Genomic DNA, 24,368 nt, shown 5'->3' on the forward strand with positions numbered 1-24,368 from the left:
TGTTTTTCTAGACAGCTCCATAAAACTGGCTCTGGGAAGAGCTGAGTGAGGACTGCCCCAGCATCACCTCTCAGTGTGGTTCCCCTGCTTGCCCTTCTGGAACACCACATGCCTGAAGCAAGGTGAAGCCTCCTGAACACATCAGGGTTGGTTGACACTGATCATCCTGTTGCACTCCCCCTGCTTTCAAATCAAACCCCAAGTGGCACTTTTCAGGAAGACTAAGAACACAGTAATAAGTTTAATGTACAAACCCAGACACTGCTGTATGTGGACAGCACTACATCTGTGCCAGCAGAAAGTAGGATCCCGGGGGGTAAAAATACACTGAAGGCCTTGAACGTTCCTGCCCCTGCTCTGCTGAAGCAGAGGTGCTCAAGACTCCAGGTCAGGTGTGTGGCTCCAATCCCATGCCAGACTGCAGCAGCGATGGCCTGAAGCCTCACTGCAGTCCCTCAAGGCTTTCCACAATGCTCCTGCAGGAGCTCCAGTCCCATAGCTCTGCTGTGACTCTCATGAGGTTCACAACAGGAAGCTTGTTTCCATTTCTGTCTTCTCTTGCTGCTCTTAGGACACTTCAGTGGAAGATGATCTTTTTATATTTGGAATTGGGGATCTGTCCTCGTGCTTTCAGCCTCCTGACCGCCTCCCGCATGTGTTTGGGCTGCAGAGGTGGCAGCTCCCCCCACTTCTCACACACGTCCAGTGCTACACATCAAAAACCAAGAAGAGTTCCCATAAGCAAGACAGTTAAGCTTAGCCCATCTCCTACTGTTTGAGCTTTAATTTTAAAGGCATCAGTTAACATTATTGTTTGGGGTTTACAGCTCATAGTTAGTTTAACACGCAAGAATGGGCTTCTCTTTGTCTGAGTGAAAAGTCAGTCCTAAGGGCATCAATACCAGACTAGAGTAAACCACTTGGCTACTAAGGCATATGCTGGTTGGAGACACATGCACTTACTCTTTAAACCTTCTGCTCTAAAGCCACCCCTGGGCTGGATGGTGTGTTTTGGGGTGTTGTGTATGACAGTAACGGAAGTAGACATACAGACCAGTTTCTTTTCTGTCATTTCAAGTATCATTCACACCTCCTGCCAAGGATATAAAGCAGTTAACCACAGGAAACAACCAAGGACAGCACTGAAGCTGCTTATAGAAACCACCTCAGGCAACACAGCACCTCAGAGACAGCAGTAGGCCCTGGTAAGGGTGACCCCAGCACACACAGGCCACATTCTGCCTGGCAAGTCTATACAAACTGCTTGGCAGCAAAGCCTATGCCTCTTCCTCCTCCAGCCCAAGCAAGGAGGGACACAGCTGGTCAGCCTCCCAGCCCATGTCCCAGAAAGATCCTGGCTCTTCCCATGAGCAGACAATATTTACAGGTTTAAGAGACTTAAATATCTAATTTCCTTCTGGGCTGAATTTATCCACAACAGTACCAAGAGAAGATCCTTACTGCCCTGGTGCAGCCTGCTCACAGGCTGACTTGCAAGAGCTAACTTCTCAGAAGGGATAAACCAGGAGCTCAGTGGTCACCAGCCTCTGCTGATGGGTGAGCAGTGACACCAACAGGCTTAGAGGGGACTAATGGCAACACCACACACCACCCTTCTCAGCTTGGCTCTTAACCACAGCATTTGGAAGGTCAGAGGGTACCATAGGGCAGCAACCAGGAAACATCCAGCTTTACTCCATTGTCCTGCTCTGCTGCATGCAATGCATTCCCCCATCTTTTTCACTTTCTCCTCAACATCTGCCACTTACCTTCCTCCACCACCTCCCCAACAAAGACCTTGGAAATGCCGGACATGGCGATAACCACATTCTGAGAGACAGAGGTGCCGGTGATGGACTGGATCAGCTGGACAAGAGGAGGAGAGTCAGCTGATGGTGAAGCATTTTAGCTCATATTTAGCAGTTTGAGCCTGGCAAGTATCAACTGACAGCTCATGAAATGCACAGAACAGCAGTGACCGATCTTTAGAATTAGATCTACAGATCTGGGCACATGCTGGCTGTCAAGGTTTTAGCTTTGCTCGTTCAGCTGCTGACCCTGAACCAGGCACTGCTTCTTCCCATTGCCTCACGGCCCCCCAAACCAGCATCATTTTAAGTAGATTCTGATTTAACTGCATAAGCCATGCAAGGGCACTGAGCTGCGACATAATAAGATCAGCTGAGCCGAGGGCAACAGTCTGAGCCACAGGGGCTGAGATGCAACTGGAGGAGAGCACACCAAGGCCCAGATAAGACCCCAGCCAGGCTTAGTAAGGCTCAGCCTGCTTGCCCTGCTCAGACTCAGTCTGTGGTGAAGCATTACTGATGTCATACCCGTTTAATGGCAGCTTTGGGGAAAGCAGAGCGCCGATACATCTCATAACGGTTCAGCTGTTCTTCAGAAAAGGAAGAGACCAGTATTCTGCATAGAGAGCATTGATTATTTACAGCAAAAAATTACAATAGAAGCCCGAAGCCTTTCAGGCTGCTGCAACAGTCCTGCAAAGCCCTTTGACCCTCCCAAGCCTCCTGCAACACAGAGCCAGGAAGGGGAAGGCAGTGCTCAGGTTTGTAACACAAAGGGGCTGGGCCTGTTCAGGAGCGATCCGGGATGGAGATGCAGCCATTGCTGACCACGGGCTCACACACGGATTCCATCACAGAATTACAAAATCCCAGACCGGTTTGTGTAGAAGGGACCTTAAAGTTCATCCAGTTCCAACCCCCTGCCACGGGCAGGGACACCTTCCCAGGGAAAAACTTACTCCTTTTATCCAATCTGAACTTCCCCTGTTTCAGTTTGATCCCGCTGCCGCTTGTCCTACCGCTACAGTCCCTGATGAAGAGCTCCTCTCTGTATTCAATGATTACCGCACACCCTGAAGCAAACCCCGAGCACCGACGTCCCCCGGCCCCGCTGCGCTCCTGCACTCACTGCATTTTCTGGATCTCGTCCTCGTCCACCTTGTGCTTCTTCTCCTTCCTCTCCTTCAGCTCCAGCTTCACCTTCTTGGCCGCGGACGGCTGCAGGCTGGGGTCTTCCCCGTCCACCACCTCCCTCTCTGCGCTCCTCACCTGAGCGAGAGCGCAGCGGTCGGCTCGGCGGCCCCGCGGTCCGCCCGGATCCCGCTCCCCGCATACCCGGCCCGGCCTCACCTCTCCGTCCGGCACGTCCCCCTTGGGCTCGCCGCCCCCACCGGCCTCTCCCGTTTCGCCCTCGCCTGCCACCTCCGCGGCCGCCGGCTCCTCCGCGGCCATGGCCGGGCCATCGTCCGAGGGGGACGGGGCCGCGGGCGGCGGCTCCTGCGCGGCGCCGGCCCCGAGCTCCTCCCGGCCCGCGCCGCCAGGATCCGCCATCACGCTCCGAGCGGCGTCGCCTCCTGATGACGCAGCGCGACGGCTGCTGCGGGAGGACGCGGCGGGGCGGGGCCTGTCGCCAGGGCAACGGGTCAGCGGCTGCGGGGGGGGCCGGGGGTGGGAAGGGGGGGACCGGGGTGGGAAGCGCTGGGGAAAGGGGGAGAGTGGAATGGGAACGGGTGGGGGGCCTTAGGAGACGGGGGTGGGAAGGGCTGGGGAACTGGGGGCACTGGGGTGGCCGGTGCTGGGGTACAGCAGTGGCCAGGGGCAAGCAGGGGGTGCGGGAGGGCGCTCTGAGAGTGGGGCTGGGGCCGGGAGCGGGGGATCCCCTCCAGCCGTGCAAGTCCTTTGCATTGAACTGTAGTTGAAGCTGGATGTGGCAAGGAGCCGTGTTACAGCAGGTGTTCACCCACAGCCCCTGTCTGGGCCCAGAGGGAGTGAAGTGACATAGACCTCCTCGAGGTATGGCTGTGGGTTTCCTGCTGGTTTTGTGTCTTGGAAGCTGTTGGAGGTTGGAGCAAGTTGGCACAGTCCGTCTCTTCCCACCTTCCCGTTGCACATGGTCCACCCTGGCAGCATGGAGCGTGGGTCGTGCTGGGAGAGCCCCTCCTTGGCATAGTGATTCTCACCCCACTGCTTTGTGTCTTTGTTGTGCTGGAAAGTGGGGTGCTAATATAGGGCTGCAGGATTCATCCCAGCACACAAAGACCTTTGGCAAAAGGTGCTAAATAAGTGAAATTTCCAGCCTTTGCGTATCCTCCTGCTCCGTGCTGTTTGCTGGTCCTGAGCCCCCCGGCATGAAGATAGCACTGCATGTGAAGGCCATAATGAACACTAAGTGGGTGTGTTGGACAGCAAGGCCGTGATCCCTGTGTGCAGCACAACAGGATCAGGACGTGCTCCCCTCACCTTCCTCAAGTGCAAACCAAACTATAAAGGGCTTCCCCTCAAAACTGCTGGCATCAACCCATGCTCATCCCCTTCGAGGGGGCAAGCAGCCATCTGTGAGGGCTCATACTGTTAATACTGTGTTCAAACAAACCATCTGACCATATCTGAATGATTTTTTATGCTGGCTTGTAGCATTACGCAGTGGATAACAGCTTCTAACTGCTTTACTTCCTTGGCATGCAATGCAGAATGCCACGCACACCAGAGACTTCCCTGTGGGAAAACAGCTGCAAAACTGCTTGTGATTATTCATCCTCCCAATAAACACATGGAGGGAAAACTCTGGCAAAGATACTCTTTTATATACTCTTTTATATATACCCTCGTTTACATGCATGCCTCCTTTACATGCATACCTTCTGTATATACCCCCTGAGCTGGTGCCCACCGTGGTTTACACCTGGCTCCTCCAGTCTATCAGAGATTTGGAAGATGGAAAATCCTAGAATCCCAGACTGGTTTGTGTTGGAAGGGGCCTTAAAGCTCCTCCAGCTCCAACCCCTGCCACAGGCAGGGACCCATTCCACTAGAGCAGCTTGCTCCAAGCCCCTGTGTCCAACCTGCCCTTGAACACTGCCAGGGATGGGGCAGCCACAGCTTCTCTGGGCACCCTGTGCCAGCGCCTCAGCACCCTCACAGGGAAGAGCTTCTGCCTAAGAGCTCATCTCAGTCTCCCCTCGGGCAGGTTAAAGCCATTCCCCTTGGCCTGTCCCTACAGGCCCTTGTCCCAAGCCCCTCTCCAGGTTTCCTGCAGCCCCTTCAGGCACTGGAGCTGCTCTCAGGTCTCCCCTTCAGGAGCCTTCTCTTCCCCAGGCTGCCCCAGCCCAGCTCTCAGCCTGGCTCCAGAGCAGAGCTGCTCCAGCCCTCGCAGCATCTCCATGGCCTCCTCTGGCCTCGCTCCAACAGCTCCACGTCCCTCTTGTGCTGAGGACTCCAGAGCTGGATCAGGACTGCAGGGGGGGTCTCCCCAGAGCACAGCAGAGGGGCAGGATCCCCTCCTGAGCTGCTGCTCACACTCTGGGGGTGCAGCCCAGCACACGGTGGGGGGGTTCTGGGCTGTGAGCACAGACTGCTTTGGCAAACCCCGGCTCCTTTCATGCTGCAGCGCGTGCCGGAACCCCACTTTCATGGTATTCACTCGCTGAAGGAATAATATGAACTAAAACGAGCCAAAAAACGACGCGCAGAAACGCGCTCCTGCACGAAACAGCCCTGGGGCGGGGCCTGAGCGAGACCACGCCCCCTCCCAGCTGAAGCTCCGCCCCCCAGCTGACTCCGCCCCGGAAGGCCGCGCACGGGGGGGGCGTGGCTCGGCGGGAGGCGGCGGCGGGCGGCGGCGGCCGGGCCGGGCCGGGCCATGGGGAAGGAGCAGGAGCTGCTGGAGGCCGCTCGTACCGGGAACCTGCCCGCCGTGGAGAAGCTGTTATCGGGGAAACGGCTCAGCTCCGGCTTCGGGGGCTCCGCGGGGGGAGGCGGAGGAGGAGGTGGAGGCGGCTCCGGGGGGGGAGGCGGCGGTGGAGGCAGCGGGAGCGGCGGTGTGGGGCACCCGCTGTCCAGTCTCCTCAGGTGAGGCGCGGCCTGAGGGAGTGGGGGGGGGGCTGTGGGAGTGGGGCTGAGGGCTGGGGAGGAGGAGGAGTTGGGGGTTATGAGGAGGGGGCTGCGGGCCTGTGAGGAAAGGGGACGCTGTATGAGTAGGGGGGATATATGGGGCCATACAGGGCTTGGGGGGCTGTGGGGGAAGCAGGAGGGTGTGGGCTTTTGGGGTGTTGCAAGACTGTGAAGCAGGTTGGGAGTGTGGAGCTATGGGGTGGTGTTAATAGGGGCTGGAGGAGGCAAGAGGTTGGGGGTCCGTAGGGGTTTAGGTTAGAAGATGTGAGTTGGGGGGTGTGGGACAAGGGGTTGCGGGACTGAGGGGATTGGGGCAGGGGCTGTAGGGAAGGGAGGCAGCTCTAGGGGTTTGGGTGTGCTCTTGGCGTGGAGGCAAGGGGGTGTTGGAGGTCACTGGGGCTCAGCGGTGGGGGCTGGAGCCCCAGGGAACGCAGATGTGGGCTGCAACACTGCAGGGATAGAGGGGCTGAGGAGACCAGTCCCTGGGGCACCTGGGCCAGCGTGGGTCAGAGAACGGGTGAGTTGGGTGGGAATTGAGGGCTAAGGGGGTGGGATGAGGTATTGCAGTGGGCTGTGATGGATGTGGAGCGAATAGGGAGTGTGAGGACAGGCTGGGGTAGCCCTGAGGTTTTGGTGCTGCCCGTGGGACCAGGGGTGTGAGGAGGTCACGCTGGAGGGGGCTGGTGGTGGAGCCTGTCAGGCTTGCATGCCCTGACGTGAGGAGCAGCAGTGACTGGTGGGCTGGGAGAGGACAGGAGGCTCTCTGGAGTGGGCACTTCCAGGGCTGGGTTCTGCTCAGGTGTGGCATGTCCTTTGGAGATCAGAGTGCTCAGGGTTGTGGGTGCTGCTGGTTACCATCTCTAGCTGCAGACTGGGAAATGTGGTGTGTTTGGAGGAGGCCTCTGGGTCAGGCTGCTGACTGAAGCCAGGGCATGTGTATGTTCCCATGGTGAGGAGAGCTGGATGGATTTAATGGAGCAGATGTGCAGCTGGGTGCTGGACAAGGCATCCTCTCTGCTCTTGTCCTTCCTCAGTGTAGTGTTCATGGCTTGCAGAGCTCCTCTGTTGTGGTTCTTGGTGATGGTGAGTAGGGTTTGGGGCTCAGCACCCTGCACTGGGTGCTGTGCTGGGGCTGTGCTAGCAGATGGAGGGTACAGTCGTTTACTTTAGCATTTGAAGTACTGTGCTGTGTAATTTGCTCTGTTTTGAAGCTCTGAGACTTTTGTTAGTTTTTTCTTCTCCCCCTTTTTTCCAGCATCTCCCAGTGAATCTACTTGCTGGTGCATTTCTTGACTTGCAGCTTTTTGCCATTTCGGCTGCTCTGCTGGAAATGCTGCTGTTCCTGTTCCCTGAGCAACTGGTTTATACTGGGGAGGAGATTTGAGTCCAGGGCTGAGTGACACTGTCACTGTAGGACCTGACTGTTTGGAGGGATATGACTTGCCTGTTTGTGGCCAGATTTGATCCATTTTGTCTTTCACATAACCTTACCAGTTCTCTGCTGTTGCTGACTCTCAGAGCTTGTTCTTCCCCAGTGCACATGTTGCCCCTCCAAAATGTAATCTTGGGTTGAGCTTTGAATGCCCTGGGCCCTTGTTTTGAGTGAGAGATTGCTCTGACCACTTCAGGCTCGTCTGCGTTAGAAGGTGGATGTACCTGCAGGGTGTTCAGTTTAAAGTGGAGAGGGTCAGTGGAGTTAAATACACACCAGGAGTGTTATCAGCCTCTTGTTCTAACAGCTCCGCCGCGCTATCCGGCAATGCGTGGGGATGACACAGCGACCCCTTCTCTCTGGTAAGAGAAGTGCTTGTGATTCCAGCTGGGCTGGGGAGTGGGGCAGGCTTTGATCTGAGCAGTTAACACGGTTTTCCACGTGTAAATGTGGTTTTGTGTCTGAAGGATGTTGAATCCCACTGCTGCCATTCATTGTTTCTGTGTTCGTTAACTGTCTGAAATGTCTGTCAGTGAGATCCTTCTCCCACCAAATGTCCCAAAACTTCCCAGTCCCTGAACTGTGTTTTTTTTTTTCCCTGCTGCTGAGTGATGTCAGGCTTTTTGCATGCTCATGATGGTGGTTTTTGTTTTGGAGGCTTGTTGCTGTTCCCAGCATGTTGGGAGTCATTGCAGCACATCCTTAACTTGCTGCGTGAAATCTGCTGCAGCTTCCCTGGATTTAGAGGAGTTTGCATGCCCACGGATGCTCGTTCCGAGTGTGACTGCAATCCCACGTGGGTGCGACCTCTCTACCCTGTTTGTAGAGCAGTGGCTGCAGTATTCCTCAGTCTCAGTGTTCCAGATGCCAGGCAGTGACCCTGGGGATAGCCTGTGGTCACCTCTGGCAAACTGGCAGTGGTGGGAGAGCTCAAGGGGCTGTGGTTGCAGCACTGGGAAATAGGAGGGTGCTGGGGATTGTTCCAAGGCTTGGGTGCTGTGATGAATGCTGCATGTGAGATATCCAGAGCGGACTTTCAATGATTCAGAGGTATTATGATTGCTTCCAGTGTTCTGTCAGCTTCTTGGGCTTTTACTTTGCCTTAGCTGACTCCACCAGAGATTTCTGCTTGTTTTATAGTGATGAGGCTTTTGTGAGAAGCAGCTGCTAAATGGAGCTGTGAGGTGATTGGAGAGCAGCTTGGACATGCTGGGCAGGTTCAAAACTGTTTTCTGTAGTGTGGGCTCATCTAAGTGACTGCTCAGTGTCCTGTGTGGTTGTGAGGTGGCTCTGAGCTTATAGCAGCAAACACACTCCTTTGTGTCGCAGAATCCCAGACTGGTTTGTGTTGGAAGGGACCTTAAAGCTCCTCCAGCTCTAACCCTGCCACGGGCAGGGACCCCTTCCACTAGAGCAGCTTGCTCCAAGCCCCTGTGTCCAACCTGGCCTTGAACACTGCCAGGGATGGGGCAGCCACAGCTTCTCTGGGCACCCTGTGCCAGCTCCTCAGCACCCTCACAGGGAAGAGCTTCTGCCTTATGTCTTACCTGAACTGTTTCAGTTTTAACCCATCACCCCTTGTCCTATCATTACAGACCCTTATGAAGAGTTCCTCTCCAGCATCCTTGTAGCCCCCTTAGTACAGCAGCAGAACATTGGATTTTGAGGATTGAGCTGCCAAAGAAGCCAGACTGAGTTTCAAAGTGGCCTAAGTGTATCTGAGAATAAATTCGGGCCTTTGTCTCCTGCCTGTGTGTCACCCTACCTCTGCTGTAGTGTTTTTTCCCTTGTAAAGGGTGAGATGAACTCCTGCCCCTGATGCCAAGCCTGGTTACTGGCTGTTTTGCTCATCTCTGAAGGTGCACGATTCCTCTGGAGCACCTTTGCCTGTGGTTTCCCTGTGTCCCGGGGGCAGGGAGGATGTGGCAGTAAGTTCTCCACAGCAGGATGATATTTAATTATATCTAACTTTGCCTTTCTGTCCCCCTTTACAAATGACTTGAAGGGTTTGGAAACAGGGAATGTGACATTTCCTGGCTGACACTTCATGGAAAGTTAAAGGCTGGCAAATTAAAGGGACCTGGTGTTTAGGAGGAGGGTGGATGTGATAGGAAAGACTCTGCTTGGTGTCCACCCCACCTTCATGGCATCCAAAGGTGTGCAACAGGTCCATAAAAACTTTGGAGGGTTTTCTCTTAGGTATCTTATTCTTGCATCTTGGTTTATTTTGCTGATGATGATTAGATGCATTTTCTAAATTAAAACCAGTAAATATGGCCTGGACCTGTGCCCAGGGAAAGCCACAGTGCAATGAAGTGGAAGCATTAATGGAAGGAGTTGATGGGGAAGGCCAAGGTGCTTCACTTGGTGGCTGCTGGTCAAGGCTCTGCAGTGCAGGAAAGCTGCTTGAACAATAGATGTCATCAGTGCTGGTGGGTTAAGAAATCAAAAACTAGGTATGTGGAGCAGGGATTTAGTTCTTTGTGTCGATAAAGCTGCATCTGAGAGAATTCAGGTTACAAAGCTTTCTCACTGAGACTTCCAGGTACTTAGAAAAGAGGTATGGCTGCTTTTCTCCTTGCTCAGAAGTGAGTCCTGCTGCAAATTGCTGGCCAAAATGGCCTTGTGTCCTTTGGAACAGCCAAACACCGTTTCTTAGTTGGGCTCCTGTGGAAAGCATCTCTGAATCCCATGTAATTGCTTTGCAAAACCATAGTTGGCCTGCATGACAAGAGGATGACCACAGTTGATGGAAAAAAAGGCAGGTTACTTTAATTTTGGGGATGGGAAACTTTACCAATGCCAGAACAAGGGAACTTTTCTAGTTAAGGGTTTCTTACCCCTTGGTTGTGATGGGGAAACCTGTCCTCAGCTTTATATGCTTTGTGTGTTCCCTTCCTCAAACAGCTTCTGTCAGCCTTCTTCTTTCTGCATGGTCATTTTCATTCCTGGTCCTGTATCTAATAGTATCCCCTCATAAGGTTGTTGCTAAGTTGACTTCCCCCCCAAAGCTCATTCCAGAAACAGGGACATGAATGCTTGGCTGGGCCAGCAGAACTCTATTGTTCCTTTCTCCATCTGGTTTTGGGTCTCTGCTGTTGGCATGGTATTTAGTTCCTTTTTAAAGTCTCGCTGTTTGGGTTACCTGTTCTCACAAGAGCATCTCTCCTTCTGAGGGGCAGATCCCTCTGCAGCCTTTTCTCTGCAGGTCTGCAGAATTTCAGAAGTCTCAAAAATACAGTTTTGGATTAAATACGAAGGCATTTCCTGGAAGAAGCACGTGTGTTTGTGGGCATGGTGTGGGAAGCTGCATACCCACTTGTTAGCATAGAATCATGGAATGGGTTGGGACGGAAAGGACCTTAAAGCTCTTACAGTTCCAACCCCTGCCACAGGCAGGGACCCCTTCCACTAGAGCAGCTTGCTCCAAGCCCCTGTGTCCAACCTGGCCTTGAACACTGCCAGGGATGGGGCAGCCACAGCTCCTCTGGGCACCCTGTGCCAGCGCCTCAGCACCCTCACAGGGAAGAGCTTCTGCCTAAGATCCAACCTGAACTTCCCCTGTTTCAGTCTGAACCCATCACCCCTTGTCCTGTCACTGCAGTCCCTGATGAAGATTCCCTCTCCAGCATCCTTGTAGCCCCCTTCAGACACTGGAAGCTGCTCTGAGGTCTCCACGCAGCTTCTCTTCTCCAGGCTGCGTGGAGGCCTCATAGCAGCTGAACAGCCCCAATGTTCTCAGCCTACCTCCATATGGGAGGTGCTCCAGCCCCTGGTCATCTTCATGGCCTCCTCTGGGGACTTGCTTCAACAGCTCCATGTCCTTCTTACACCTGGGAAATGTTTGTACTGACCGAGGGACTTCTCTGAGCTGGAACATGAAACATTTTGTACCTGTTTTTTTTTTTTTCCAAAGAGAGCAAATGCCAGTCCACAAAGTCATAGAAGATGCCTCCAGCAATAAAGCCTGTGGAATGTGTTGTTTTATCACATAAACTTAACCGTCCCCCATGTTTAGTATAATTTCAATGTGAACTTTGTCAAGGTCTGAGGCTTTCATACTTCCTGCTTAGATCACTGAGCTGAGCCCTGTGGGTGTGAGGCATGCACAAACTCCACATGAAATCACCGGGTTCTGGAGGTAAGCAGGAAACAAGTTGTGATAAGCCAAATGAAAAGGAAATGCAAGGACATTTAAAGATAAAGGCTCTCCCTATGGGGTGAATGTGCCACTGTGTAATGCTACAAATGTTAGGCAGGAGAATAAAGCTCATGTGAATGAGGGAGGTTGAGGTATCAGGAAGGACATGGGGAGGACAAGAAGCAGTAGAGGAGAGGGAGACCAGTTTCTGGTTTTGCCAAAGCAGATGGTGGGGCTTACAAAGAGGTGGTGGTTTGCCAGGCTTTGGGGGAGGTTTGGCTTCATGCTGCCATCCAGAATCTGATCCGTTCAGGGCCTGGAAATCTGTGGAAAGCTGGATCCAGGAGCCTGATGCAGGTCTCTGCTCCTTGAGCATACTCTGACCTGCCTCATTTGCAGAACAGCTCTCATAGGTCATGGGCAAAAGTGGCTTTTGGAGATCAGTGAGCATCTGGAGAAAAAAACAACTTAATGTAACTACAGCTTATTGCTTGTTAGAAATGCTTTGTGAATGCATGAGGTTTAGTAGGGTTTTGGGGGTACTTCTGCACAGAGGATGCAAAATTAGGATTTCTTTTTATTTATTCTTTTTACTGCTTCACTGAAGTTAAAGACAGGAAGTAGCAAACCAATCTGTGGCCTGAAATATCAAGCTGCATTCAGTAGGTCTTGCCAGGAGCAGTAAGGGATGAATTGTGTTAAAGCCAAATCTGCAGAAAAAGCTTTTTATGTTCATTTCTTGATGTGAGAAGACTGGATCTTTGTTGGTGAGAGGGGAAACTGAGGCTGCTGCTGAGCCTCAGCTTCTATACACCATCTTCTGTAAGTCAGCAAGGAGAAACTTCTGCTGTGGATTCAGACTTTTTTGTATACATCTGTTGTGGGAAGGGATTTGGTTGCTGCCTCACAGAAGCCACAGCAAGCGTCCTACTCAATCTGCAGCAGTTATTGCTGGTGACTGTTTTGTCTGGTTTAGGAAACATGGTGTAATGGCTGAACACTTCAAGGAGCTTCAAACACTCTCAATATGCTTAGGAGACAGGAAAATTATTTCTGTTTTCAAAAGAAGTGGGGTTCCACACTTGTTCTTGTGTGACCTGATTGTTTAAAGGAATGATGTGTTGGTGCTCCATGTTCTCCTGGTGATCTGAGGTCTTGCTGCAACCTTTCTGCCGCCTGTGTTCCCATTTGGAAGGGGGGTCCCATTCCAATGGTGCAGCCAGCTGGGGAGGAGAGGAATTGCTCTTTACATAGTAAGGAAAAGGCCGTTTGTGTGTCTGTCCACTCTCAGGTGTGTTGTTACCACATTGTGTGGTTAAGAGCTAGCCCTGCAGTGTGTGGCTGAGATAGGGAACAGCAGCTCCAAGGTCTGAGCTTAAGGATAGTGTAAAGGTACAAGCAGAATATTTCCCTATTTTCCCCCCATAGAAAGGAGGTGCTCCTGGTTTCACATAAACCAGGGCTGTGTTGAAAATCATGACTGGGCTTTTCACTGCTCTTGGGGCTGTGATTAATAATCTCACCCACTTTTAAACTGTCTTCTATTCCACACCCTGCTTGCAAACAGCAAAGCAGGACAGAGCTCTCTTTAATTAGGAGCTGAACTCTGGGATTGGTGAGAGTATCAGTGCCATGGGCGTTAGGTGTGCACCAGCTCTGTTCTGTGAATTGTTTTCTAAGCACTTTTTAAATCATTCAGGAAGGCTGCAGTTATTGGCAGGGACTCTGAAGTGTTTTGGATCTTTGGGATCTTCTAATTCACCTTTGGAACGTTTTATTTGCTTGCTTTGGTTGGCACAGTTCTGTGACTGGGGATGTGGCTGGGGTGGACTGGGGTTTTCTTGCCATAAGTTTGAAGTGGGACCTCAGACAAGTCGCATTATCCGTGCCCTGCTTTGCTCACCTATTTTCCTCTTTAGAATGGACTTGTTTTTAGGCAGCACCCAGGGCTTGCTTGGAGTGCACAGGAAAATTGTTGTGTAGGTGGTTTTCCTTTTTGGGAAACTCCCTTGGGAGAGTTTTGTCCTGCTTCCTTCCAGACAGACTGCGCAGGCTGAGGTTTCATGCTGTGCATGCTGGTTTGCTTGGTAGTGGACAGGAGGGACAGTGGTGCTGAGGAGGGTGTGAGGAGCTGAATTCAGTGAGTGAGGAGCTGGGAGCAGATGTGAATCAGTTGAGGTGTTGCAGCCTTCAAGCAAAATGCTTTGAGCACAGCATGTTGGATAGAAATCTCTGCTAATGCTGAGTAGAAGTGTCCTAACTGTGTGGGCAGTGACTGATTAATCTGGCATTGGCACTATAATATAGGTGGCTGTCCAGGCTGGGGTGGATTCTTCTGGCTGTTGACTTCCCATCAGTCTTTACCCACATGCCAAGTCCTCCAGTGTCCTGGGACTTGCTTTCTTGGGAGCACCAATGTGTTTGTGTCAGATGGAAGGTGAGAACACATTAGCTTAATTCTTGCTTTGCTTTTTCCCAGCAGAGTGTTTTGAAGTGCCAAACAGGTTTGGGATATATCCATATGCTCATATTTGAAGCACTCCATGGGGGAGTTACTGTGGTTTAAGATGGGATTTTAGGAGTTGTAGGTGGGTCAGGATGTTAGATAGGTCAGATTATGTTGAGGATGTCAGAACCAAGCCAGGCACTGCCTGGTGATGGATTCAGGATTTAAATAGCAGCAGTATCCCCATGTGTTCAGGGGCAGGAGCAGGGTGAGGAGGCAGCGCTCCCGGGCTGCTTTTCCAATTGCTAGGTTACACTCCTTCCCAGGAGCATCATTTTGCAGCTCTTAGCATTCACAAGACACACAAGATTTGTGCTTTGCTCCATCATGGGAGGAACAGTGAATTGCATCCATGACATGCAGTTTACTTACTTTCCATGCCTCGAAAAAGTCTGGCTTCAGAGCTGGCTGGCAGATCCCAGGCAGCTCTAGGAAGCCTGAGGACTGAGGAGGTGGTTTGTGTTCGGGGTGCCTGCAGGGGCAGCTTGAGCTCTGCACTGATGCTTTGGTTACAATGCTGGGTGCAGGCTTGAAATCTGCATCTTGAAGACTTTAGGGCTGGCTTTGTTGGTGCTGGAATTAGCAGCTGCCTTCAGCCCTTGGTGCAGGGGGTGTCTCTGTGTTTACCTTGGTGGCAGAGTGGATGCTTGTGGCACTGGAGTGGACCGAGTGGATGTTTGTGAGAATCCCTGATGGCTTTTCGATCTATATACCCCACGTTACTGTCCTACCATTGAGCTCTGTGTAGGAATTTCAGGACCCAAACCACAGCTATGCATGTAAACAAATATGGGATGTTTGAGCAATGAGATACTGACATTTCCACAGCTTCATTCCCCTCTACTTTTGTCTGCAGTCCCAAAACTGAAGAAATGTCACTGCAGATTTGAGTACATCCAGAGTGCTCTGTTTCGAGGGCAGGAGCTGTGCAGTGTTCAGCTGGGCACTGAATGCTCAACAGACAGGTTTCCATAGAATCCCAGGCTGGGTTGGGTTGGAAAGGACCTTAAGATCCTTCAGTTCCAACCCCTGCCACGGGCAGGGACCCCTTCCACTAGAGCAGCTTGCTCCAAGTCCCTGTGTCCAACCTGGCCTTGAACACTGCCAGGGATGGGGCAGCCACAGCTTCTCTGGGCACCCTGTGCCAGCGCCTCAGCACCCTCACAGGGAAGAGCTTCTGCCTTAGATCCAACCTGAACTTGCCCTGTTTCAGTTTGACCCCATCACCCCTTGTCCTGTCACTACAGTCCCTGATGAAGGTCCCCTGTTTTCTCTCCCAACAGTCATTTGTGTTGTGGGGCTGTTCCAGGGTGAATCACCCCAGCTGAGCTAACAGATACCTCTTGTTTCATGAGACTGCGCAGTTCCTCGGTCCAATAGGAGGGAAATGACAGAAACCTGCAGGTGACAGCACAGAGGAGCAGGATCTCCCCTTCCCTTCTCCTTTGCTTGGGGAGCAGTTGTCCTGCTGCAGCTGTCTATGTAGTCATTCAGATCTGCATGTGGACTGTCTAAACAGCATGTGTTGGTAGAAGCTGAGCTGCTCTACTTCATGACGTAGGTCCTACTCTGGCTGATTAAGGCTGTTTGGCAGATAGCTGAAATTTCTGAAGATGAATGTGTGAAACAGTATTTGATCTTTTAGGAGCAGCTGAGCCAAAAACCAGTGTTCTTCCAGTAGGATTTTATGACGTAATGCATTGTTTTGGTGAGATTGAAGGAAAAAGCAGGACGTAAAAGATTTAATGAAAGATGTGATACAGAATATGGGTAACAAGTGCGCTTCATCTCGTACCGAAAGGGCAAGCCCTCTCCCAGCTGCACTTGGACAAGGATAAGGCAAATTCCTGGAGGCTTGCACCAGGTTAACGTGCTAATGCCTTGACTCTGTGTGAGCCCATTGCCTTCCATGAGGAGCTTCCACTGAGCCATATTCATCCTGTGAGTACAGCAGGTTGTGGGGACTCAGTGATGATCCTTCTGTCTGCGCAGAGGGTGTTTGACATCTGGTGGGTGCTCAAATGAGCTTTCCCAGCATATCCATGGTCTTCAGGCTGTGCCAGCCACTCCTCTGCTCTTTTCCACTTCACAGATACAGCCACAACTCAGTAATACTCTGACTGCACGAATCATTTCAAGGTGGAGTGTCCTCTTGAAATGAAGAAGGTGCTTTTGAATAAGAGTGATGGCCATTTCTTTGTATCACTGACACCAGGTATGAGGTCCTGTCATGCTGAGATGTCACTGTCCCTGTCACTGTCCCAAAGAGCTCGTTCTGGAGTACAGCTTAGTCATGGAAATGAAATAAATCCTATTTCACAGAAACTGGTAAAAATAAGTGTTGAGGATTGGTTTGTTTCTATAGCAACAGCCTAGAGAAGCTCATCTGGCTGCTTCTGCAGAAGGGAGGAAAACAGGAATTGAAATGTTGGTCCACCTGGGACTGTAGCTATCAGCAAGAGGAAGGTCTTTGATAGACTGATGAGGGGGTAAAAAGCTTAATTAAAGGCAGAGGGCAGGATGGTGGGAGCTGTGTTTGGAGAGGAATTGCTGCTGGAGTGTGTGAATGTGCCCTCTTCCTCTATGCCAGACCTGGAGAGCCTGTATTAGGTCCTCAGGACTATTTATAGCGGGTTTCCCAAAGGATTGCTTTCTGAACTTGCTTGCCACCTCATGTCGGTGGGGAAATGCCCTGCTTAAAGCAAAGCAGAGCTTTGATGCTGTTCAGCACCTGAGTGTTCATCATTGTTAAACCTGGATTTAAACCCCTTCTGTCCTGCAATGATTCTCCAGGGCTTGCTTGAGAAAGTTCAAGGTTGATCAGGAAATCTCTCTGTGGCATGGGCTGGGAGGTGACCTTTGAAAAGTTTGGATGACTAGCTGAGCTAAATTGTCTTGATTCCTTTTAACTCAAGCTGAATCATAGAATCCTGGAGTGGTTTGGATTGAAGGGACCTTAAAGCTCCTCCAGCACCAACCCCTGCCACAGGCAGGGACCCCTTCCACTGGAGCAGCTTGCTCCAAGCCCCTGTGTCCAACCTGGCCTTGAACACTGCCAGGGATGGGGCAGCCACAGCTTCTCTGGGCACCCTGTGCCAGCGCCTCAGCACCCTCACAGGGAAGAGCTTCTGCCTTAGATCCAACCTGAACTTGCCCTGTTTCAGTCTGAACCCATCACCCCTTGTCCTGTCACTGCAGTCCCTGATGAAGAGTCTCTCTCCAGCATCCTTGTAGCCCCTTCAGACACTGGAAGCTGCTCTGAGGTCTCCAAGCAGCTTCTCTTCTCCATCCTGAACGGCCCCAGTGTTCTCAGCCTGGCTCCATACAGGAGGTGCTCCAGCCCCTGAGCATCCTTGTGGCCTCTTCTGGGCTTGCTCCAACAGCTCCATGTCCTTCTTGTGTTGGGGACACAGGCACTGCACACAGTGCTGCAAGTGGGGTCTCCCCAGAGCAGAGGGGCAGAATCCCCTCCTTCAACCTGCTGCTGATGCTCCTTTTGATGCAGCACAGTTTGATGCAGCCTGATGCTCCATAGCAGTGTGTGCCAGGGTGGATGTTTGTATCCTGGAGAAAAAACCCAGTAAAGCATCCAGACTGCTGGATAATGGGTTTGGATTTCAAACCAGTTTTATCTCTGCAGTGTGAACATTTGTGTGGTGTTTTACTGTTTCCTAAACCAAGCCTTTTAGCAGACTTTAGCACATGCAAGTGTTAAGGTGGCTGTTTTCCCCCACAGTTAGTAAAGGTGAACTCCTGTCTGGGAGGCCTTGAGATGCCAAGTGCTGAGGCCATGTACATTGTTGATGATGAATCCTACCTTACCTGACTGTACCAGTAAAGGTGTCTGGGACTATCAGGATGTTGATGAAGTTACAGAAGTTGCTTTTGAAACGGGAGTGTGTGTGCCCAAGGCTTGCACAAGGCTTTCACCAGGCTCTCAGAGAGAATCTGCTGTTTAGCAGAAAGTCAGAGCTCGAATTCATCTTGTTTAGGTTTGGTAAACCCATGTTAAACTAGTGCTCTTCCCTTGTTATTTATAGACAGGGTTTCTTTTAAAGGGAAATTAAAGTTGAAAATAAACCTTTTTACAGCTAAAAGGAAGTGTCTGTAGTGCCACATGCTAAGGACACAAGAACACAGCCCTGTCTAAAAGAGAGTGCCATAAATTTTATGTAAACACATGATCTCATTAGATTTATATCTAATCCTATTGCCTGCTGTTTTCCAGCCTCTTAGGGCAAGCCAGGCTGAAGATGTGATAGATGGTCTTTAAATCTAACCTTGAAGTGGGCTGGAAATCAGGTGATACGACTTTTGCCTCATCCTAATTAAGGCACTATGAAAAATCCTTTCAAGTTTGGCATCACAAAGTAATTTGCCTGGGTTTAAAATGTAATCTGGTTAAAGATGCCTGATAAGGTTTGAAGTCTGTCCATGCAGGGATGCAGACGGGCTCCCAGGCCCGCCCTTAATTTCAGAATCAGAGCAAGCTTTTTAGGAAGCAGGAACAGGATTATGTCGAAACCTTGAATTTTGGAGACTTTAAAGCTTTGCATTCTGGTCTTGGTTCTGTTGAAGGACTGGGAGGTCCATCAGATGACCTAAATAAGGGACCATATACAGTGTTCAGCTCTGGGCCCCTCACTACAAGAGAGACATTGAGGTGCTGGAGCGGGGCCAGAGAAGGGCAGCGGAGCTGGTGCAGGGCCTGGAGCACAAGTGTGATGGGGAAGGGCTGAGGGACCTGGGGGGTTCAGGCTGGAGAAGAGAAGGCTCAGGGGGGACCTGATGGCTGCCTACAAGTGCCTGAGAGGAGGATGGAGCCAGGAGGGGCTGGGCTCTGCTCCCAAGGAACAAGGGATGGGACAAGAGGAAACGGCCTCAAGCTGCCCCAGGGCAGGTTTAGATGGAGCTGAGGAACAATTCCTGCCCCAGAGGGTGCTCAGGCATTGGAACAGGCTGCCCAGGGCAGGGCTGCAGTCACCGTCCCTGCAAGTGTTCACACAGCGTGGAGACGAGGCCTCAGTGCCATGGGTTAGGGGTGGCCTGGGCAGTGCTGGGGTAAGGGTTGGACTTGATGATCTCAAAGGTCTTTTCCAACCTGGATGACTCTATATGTCCAGTGTACTTTATTCTTTTTGCTAGTACTTCTTCCCAGTGTTTTTTCAAGCCATGATTTCTCGCTGCACAGTGTTGGATGTCACGTGAGAGTTGCTTAAATTACCTCAGTTCATCCTGAGACACCCCGATGGGTGATTTCTGGTTGTTTTAGAGTGTTTTGGTAGCTACCTTTGCATGATCTAAAATGACATGCATTCCTCTTGTGACATTGGGCTCTCTTTACACCCTTGAGGAGTCTGAAGCCATATGTCTGAACTTCTGTGGCTCATCTCCATTGAGTGAGAAACAGCTGAAAACAGAGAGAACTTTGCCATGCATAATTACTGCTGGATTTGGCATGTGGAGACTCTTTCCTTTAACCTCAACAGGAATTACTTCACAGAAGGAGTGAAACAGGATGTCTTCTTGACATTCCTTTCTGCTGAGAATAAAGCCCTAAAAAGAAGAGAATTGGTTATAAAAAGCAAACTGCAGTCTTTGTGCTTGTCCAGTGTGGAGGATGTCATCCAAGCGCAGTGTTGGTTGTCTGTGCTGAGGGTGGTGCTGAAACTACTCAGTGGTTGAGCTGCTGTGAGGAGTCCAGCGCAGCTTTCCTGCCAGACCTAGAGAAGAGAGCCCAGAGATGCTGTAGTTCTAAGTACAAGCTTCATAATGAAGATTCTGGGTTTCTCTACAACTCACTCATGCTTCACTTATGCTTTTTCTGTTAAATCCCTCAGGAAAGTTGGGCACAATTTAATGGTCTTCAGTGCAGCTCCAAGGCAGCTATGGAGAGCTGCAAAAAGGACTTTGTGCTTTCCATCTCAAAAGCTGTCACTGTTGGTAGGTAAGCACTTGAAGCCATCTGAAATGCTTTAAGGTCTTGGTAGTTCTATGGGTCTGAGTTGTCACAGCTGAGATACAGTTCTTTGCTGGGATAGAGTTGCAATGACCCTGAAACTGTTTGAAGTAATGGAGAGTTTTATCCCTGCATAAGTTTATAATTTAGGAGCCTGACTTGCATATCGAGATTCCTCCTGTGTCTTAAAAATGGTAGGCTGGGAAAGGCTCTGCCACTAAAAGCAGCTCCTGGCTGGGAGAACTGTATTTATCAGCAGAAAGAGAAGCCCAGAACTGTTTTTAAATGCTTTCAAATAAGTAGGCAGAAGTGTTTTAAGGGGTTTGGAACACATTATTTCATGTTGTGTATGTTCCCCAAAGAAAATCCATTTTGGTTTGTCATCTTGGGTGAAATCAAATGTGGTAGGTGGATAAAAGCTGGAAGCTTAAAGGTGCCCAGTGAAATGTGTGGGAAAGAGCTCTCTTTGCTTCCTGATCCAGTATTTATTCCGTTTACTGGTGGTGATTTCCACAGGTGCCTGTCAGCTCTCTGAGGAGCTCCCTGCCCTTCTAGCTTTCCCCACAGCTCTTTCAAGGCAGTTAGCAGGGAAAGGACCTTAGTTAGCATTTAATACGTATCATTTTGCTGGCTCACTTATCCACTCCTGGCTTTCAGCTCAGACCTTATCTCTGTTCTGCATAGCATAGACAAGTAATGACAACTTTATAGGAGCTATCTCAGGATTTGGGAATAACTTCCTGCCTCGGCCGTTCACTCTTGTGCCTGGTTTTTAACAGGCTGGCTTTCACAGATGCTTCTGGAGGAAAAGGACATCCTTTTTCATGTCCATCCAACTTTTCTTTAAGCCTTCTTAAGAACTCTTGTCTTAAGTTGATGCTTTCTATGTTTGCTTGATGCATACATACCAAGAGGGAGCAGGAGCTTATCACAGTGCTCTTTGAATGCGATGGGTGAGGTGTGTCCTTATAATGTTCCCATCCAAGCCACTGCAGGGTCACTTTTCTGTTTCCCTTCTTACCCTTACTGTCTTTGCTCTCTTGTTTTCTTGTTACTTGCTCTTTGAGCATCCAATTAAAAAGCTCATCAAGAAAGAATTTCATCTGGAGTCAGAGCAGTGGCATGTTTGTTTCCCTCATTGTTGCCAGTTAATCTCTTGCTTGGCCCTGTCTTTCTTTAGCCTTCAGGGACCTTCTGATTATGCCGGAGCACTGGGATTTGATGCATGCTCAAATTGAGCTGTGTGGGTGAAACAGCTCTGCTGCTGATGTGGGTTGTGTTGAAGGGCAAAGTCTGCTCCAAATGCTTAAGTGGAAGCTTTGTCGTGGCTCTTAATTCTCCAGTCCCATGTTTTTTCCTTGAGGGCCTCTTCTCCCATCCCACTGCATTTGGTCTTCAATATCAGAGCAACTAATTTCCTTTTTACTGAAGCTGAATGTTGTCTTGATGTACAGGGATTGGCACCCTGTGGGTCCCTGCTGAAGGCATGTGGGGTCTCTCCCTGCATGTGCACTCCCCATCTGTCTCAACAATTAAGCACGTCAATGCCAGTGTAAATTCAAAGCCTTCATGTCGCTCATCTTCGCAATGTCACAAGGGAAATAGTATATTCTCATTTCTTTCAGTCTCCCTAAGGCAAAAGTGCACTCCAGCTGCAGTTATTGATACAAAATAATTGCATTTGCTTTTTAATTGATGGAGGGAAGAGCTGATTCAGTCCCTGGATCTTTGTTTCTCTGGCTCTGCTTTATTTGGCCCATTTCCCTGTTTCTCATCTATGCCAGGTCAGACACAGGCATCACTGTTCAGTGTTTTGGGCATCAGTTCTAGGCAGCAGCCTTGCTGAAAAAGAAGAGCTGGCTTGCTGTGGGAGTGAGTGGGTTCATGTAGTTCCACGATGGCTTGGGGTGGAGATGGCTTTGCCTGGGCTGGAGGGCACGGTGGCCAAGTGGAGCATCTGAGCTTGGCTCTCGTGGGCCAGAGTGAGGAGAGGACAGGTCTGTTTGGCACTGAGAGATGGTGGAAAACATGGAGGTGTATTTAGTTTCTCTGTGTAGGATATATCTAAGACTTAACCACCTTTCCTTTATGCTTCCAGGTGCAAGGTTCCCAAATTCCCACTGAGATCATATTGGATCAAATCACTCTGGATGCTAGGAGAAAAAAATAGTAACTTTGACTTGTTCTGATCCTGTTGATTTCATCTGACAATGGACATGTAGCTGTCCTGCAGAGTAGACAGCTAGCAGAGAGTGACATGTATCTCCCATCCCAAAACACGTAATTGGTGCATCAGTTTCCCCCGTACAGGAATAATGACAGGCCATGGGAACGAAGTGCACCCTGCCACAATGGTTTTCTGCACAACTTGCTTGTGGCAACACTTTTACTCCAAACTCAGACCTTTTGTGTGTCTGTCAGAAGGGAACAGCGCAGATGGACGCGTACAGTTCAAGCTGGTTGGTTGTCATGTCTCTTGGGATGCTGTAGCTTGTTAAATCATCTCACAAAGGAGAAAAGGGGGAGGGAAAATCCACTGTTGCCAGCTGCAGCTTGGTGGGGTTTTGATTAGGAATTTGTGGTTGCCCAGGCAGCTTGCTGCCGTTTCTCCGGAAGCTCTGGATGGAGGGAAGGCGATGGGAAGGTCTTGTACCTTTCTAAGGAATTGTGCTTCAGCACAACCCAGCTAGATGTGTCCTGCTAATTGTCTCTGTGTCTGATTGTTTACCTGTTAATACTGCATTTTCTTCCACTTAGTTGCATCTTCTCCATTACTGTGGCAACAGCAGAGCTCAGCTTCAAATGAAGAGTGAGGAACGCTTGTGGTAGCAGCACTGCGGGTTCCAGTTTGCAATTCCATGAAATTGTCAGTTCCAGGCTCTTGTATCTGACCTTCATAATGCTGCTCAGTTCATTGAGTTTCTGCAAGAATGTTCTGCTTGCTTTTTGCTCCTATTCCTCAAATCCCATCTAGTCAGATGCAAAGGAAGAACACACCACAAGCCTGGTATTCAGTAAACATCCTTAAGAGCTCTGTGGGCATTTTGTGAGCAGATCTCTATACTTAGAGCTCAGTTTCCTGACCAAGACAGCTTTTTGGACTTCAGGGGTTCATATAAAAATCCCACATCTGTGTGCTGCATGCTCAGGGTTTGCTCCCTGCTACATACAGGCACTCTGGTTTGAGAATGCTGTTATTAAGGTAGCAGTAGAGACTGCATCCTGCTTTCAGTTACATGTGTTAGAAGCTAAATTCAAACTCTCTTTTTAAATGACTCCAGTGGGCATTTTCCTTCTCTTTCCTTCTGAAATCTCCTCATCTCTTCTGAGTTTTGCCTTCAGTTGAGCTAAGTGACATGAAAATATGAGGGACCTGTGGCTGATGCCTTTTTGATATTACCTTCCTGTTATCCCTTCTCTTCCCCTGGGAACAGGCTGCCCTTGGACATGCTTGGAGAATGGGGTGCTCCTGACACTGTACATCAGAAACCAGAGCTCTGGCTGCTCTCCCATGGAGGACACTGGTTGGCTTTCCCTGCCTTGATGACTGAAGCTTTTTGCACTTCTTTCAGAACAGCTTTGTTCAGATCTGGCCCCTGTAGTCAATGCCAGCATGTAGAGCCTGTGTTGTATGTGAACTCTGCTCCATTGCATGTAATCAGCTGGAAATGCTCCCGTAATGGGAGCAGATTGCAGAGTTGAGTGTCTGTAATGCTTTTAAGAATAAAGGACAGCATATGCACTCAAACCAGACCGGGTTTTTTCCTCTCCTGCAGCTATTTATTTTGCCTCCTGCTTGGAGGGATTCTTTGAAGTAACATAACACACACGCCTGACCCTTCCTTTCTGCCTCTCATTTCATAATGCAGGTGACAGAGCCCACTGTCACCCCCCACCAGACATTAAAGAAATGCATTTCCACTGCCAGGAGCTATCTGTGAGGCTAGGGCTGCCCTCTTCCTAGTGGGGAATTTTAGTTTGGATGGATGCTTTTCTATTAGCAATGCCAACTGTGTCTTGTTCCTTTATAGCGTGAGCCTGCAAGCCCAGAGGTTAAATGTGTGGTTGCCATAGTTCTTGTGCCAACCTGAAACAACCTCCTGAAATGAGGAGTGGGAGGTGGTAGGCTGGTTCTCAGAGAGAGAGAAATGAGCTTATCTGTTGCCTCTTATGGGTCCTGATCTGGTCCTTCATGGGGTTGCTGTCACTTTGAAAACTCATGCAGGTTTCCTGCTGTCTGCTCTTCACTACTCACTGTATCTGAAGAGCCAGTGGTTCTTCTCTGTTCATAAAGAGAAAGAACAGTTTGGCCATTAGAGGATCAGTTGCTGCATGGTGTTGCTCCGCTGGTTGAAATCTGGCTTTTGCACAATATGCTGCTAACCTTACACTGGCTGAAGTGTTCGTGTTGG

General features: G+C 50.3%; 2 protein-coding genes and 1 long non-coding RNA gene across 17 annotated transcripts in view; 2 read left to right on the forward strand and 1 right to left on the reverse strand.

The window, feature by feature from the left end:
* Positions 1–222: 222 nt before the first annotated feature.
* TAF11 (TATA-box binding protein associated factor 11) lies at positions 223–3,393 on the reverse strand. The gene is made up of 5 exons (XM_062625534.1): positions 3,159–3,393; positions 2,938–3,077; positions 2,337–2,424; positions 1,770–1,866; positions 223–708 (listed from the first exon to the last, which is right to left on the reverse strand). The coding sequence occupies exons 1-5, from the start codon at positions 3,357–3,359 to the stop codon at positions 578–580; spliced, it is 657 nt and encodes a 218-aa protein (XP_062481518.1). The 5' UTR covers positions 3,360–3,393; the 3' UTR covers positions 223–577.
* Positions 3,394–5,634: 2,241 nt separating this feature from the next.
* The window catches only part of ANKS1A (ankyrin repeat and sterile alpha motif domain containing 1A), a 124,280-nt gene continuing 105,546 nt past the window's right edge, over positions 5,635–24,368 (forward strand). For 5 of the 15 annotated variants that reach the window (XM_062625538.1, XM_062625551.1, XM_062625542.1 and 2 more), the window contains exon 1: positions 5,639–5,876. In XM_062625538.1, the coding sequence (XP_062481522.1) occupies positions 5,668–5,876 (209 nt within the window). In that variant the 5' untranslated portion in view covers positions 5,639–5,667. Of the gene's footprint in view, positions 5,877–24,368 lie in introns of all 15 variants that reach the window. The other 10 variants (XM_062625535.1, XM_062625537.1, XM_062625536.1 and 7 more) reach the window with 5 other exon arrangements.
* Positions 17,965–23,709, forward strand: LOC134167208 (uncharacterized). The gene is made up of 2 exons (XR_009966138.1): positions 17,965–19,944; positions 23,391–23,709. It is a non-coding gene; the product is annotated as an uncharacterized LOC134167208 (long non-coding RNA).

The sequence above is a fragment of the Pezoporus occidentalis genome, unplaced genomic scaffold (genome assembly GCF_034315485.1).
Source record: "Pezoporus occidentalis ecotype Australia unplaced genomic scaffold, CSIRO_AGI_Poc_V1 ctg280, whole genome shotgun sequence".
Classification (NCBI taxonomy): domain Eukaryota; kingdom Metazoa; phylum Chordata; class Aves; order Psittaciformes; family Psittacidae; genus Pezoporus; species Pezoporus occidentalis.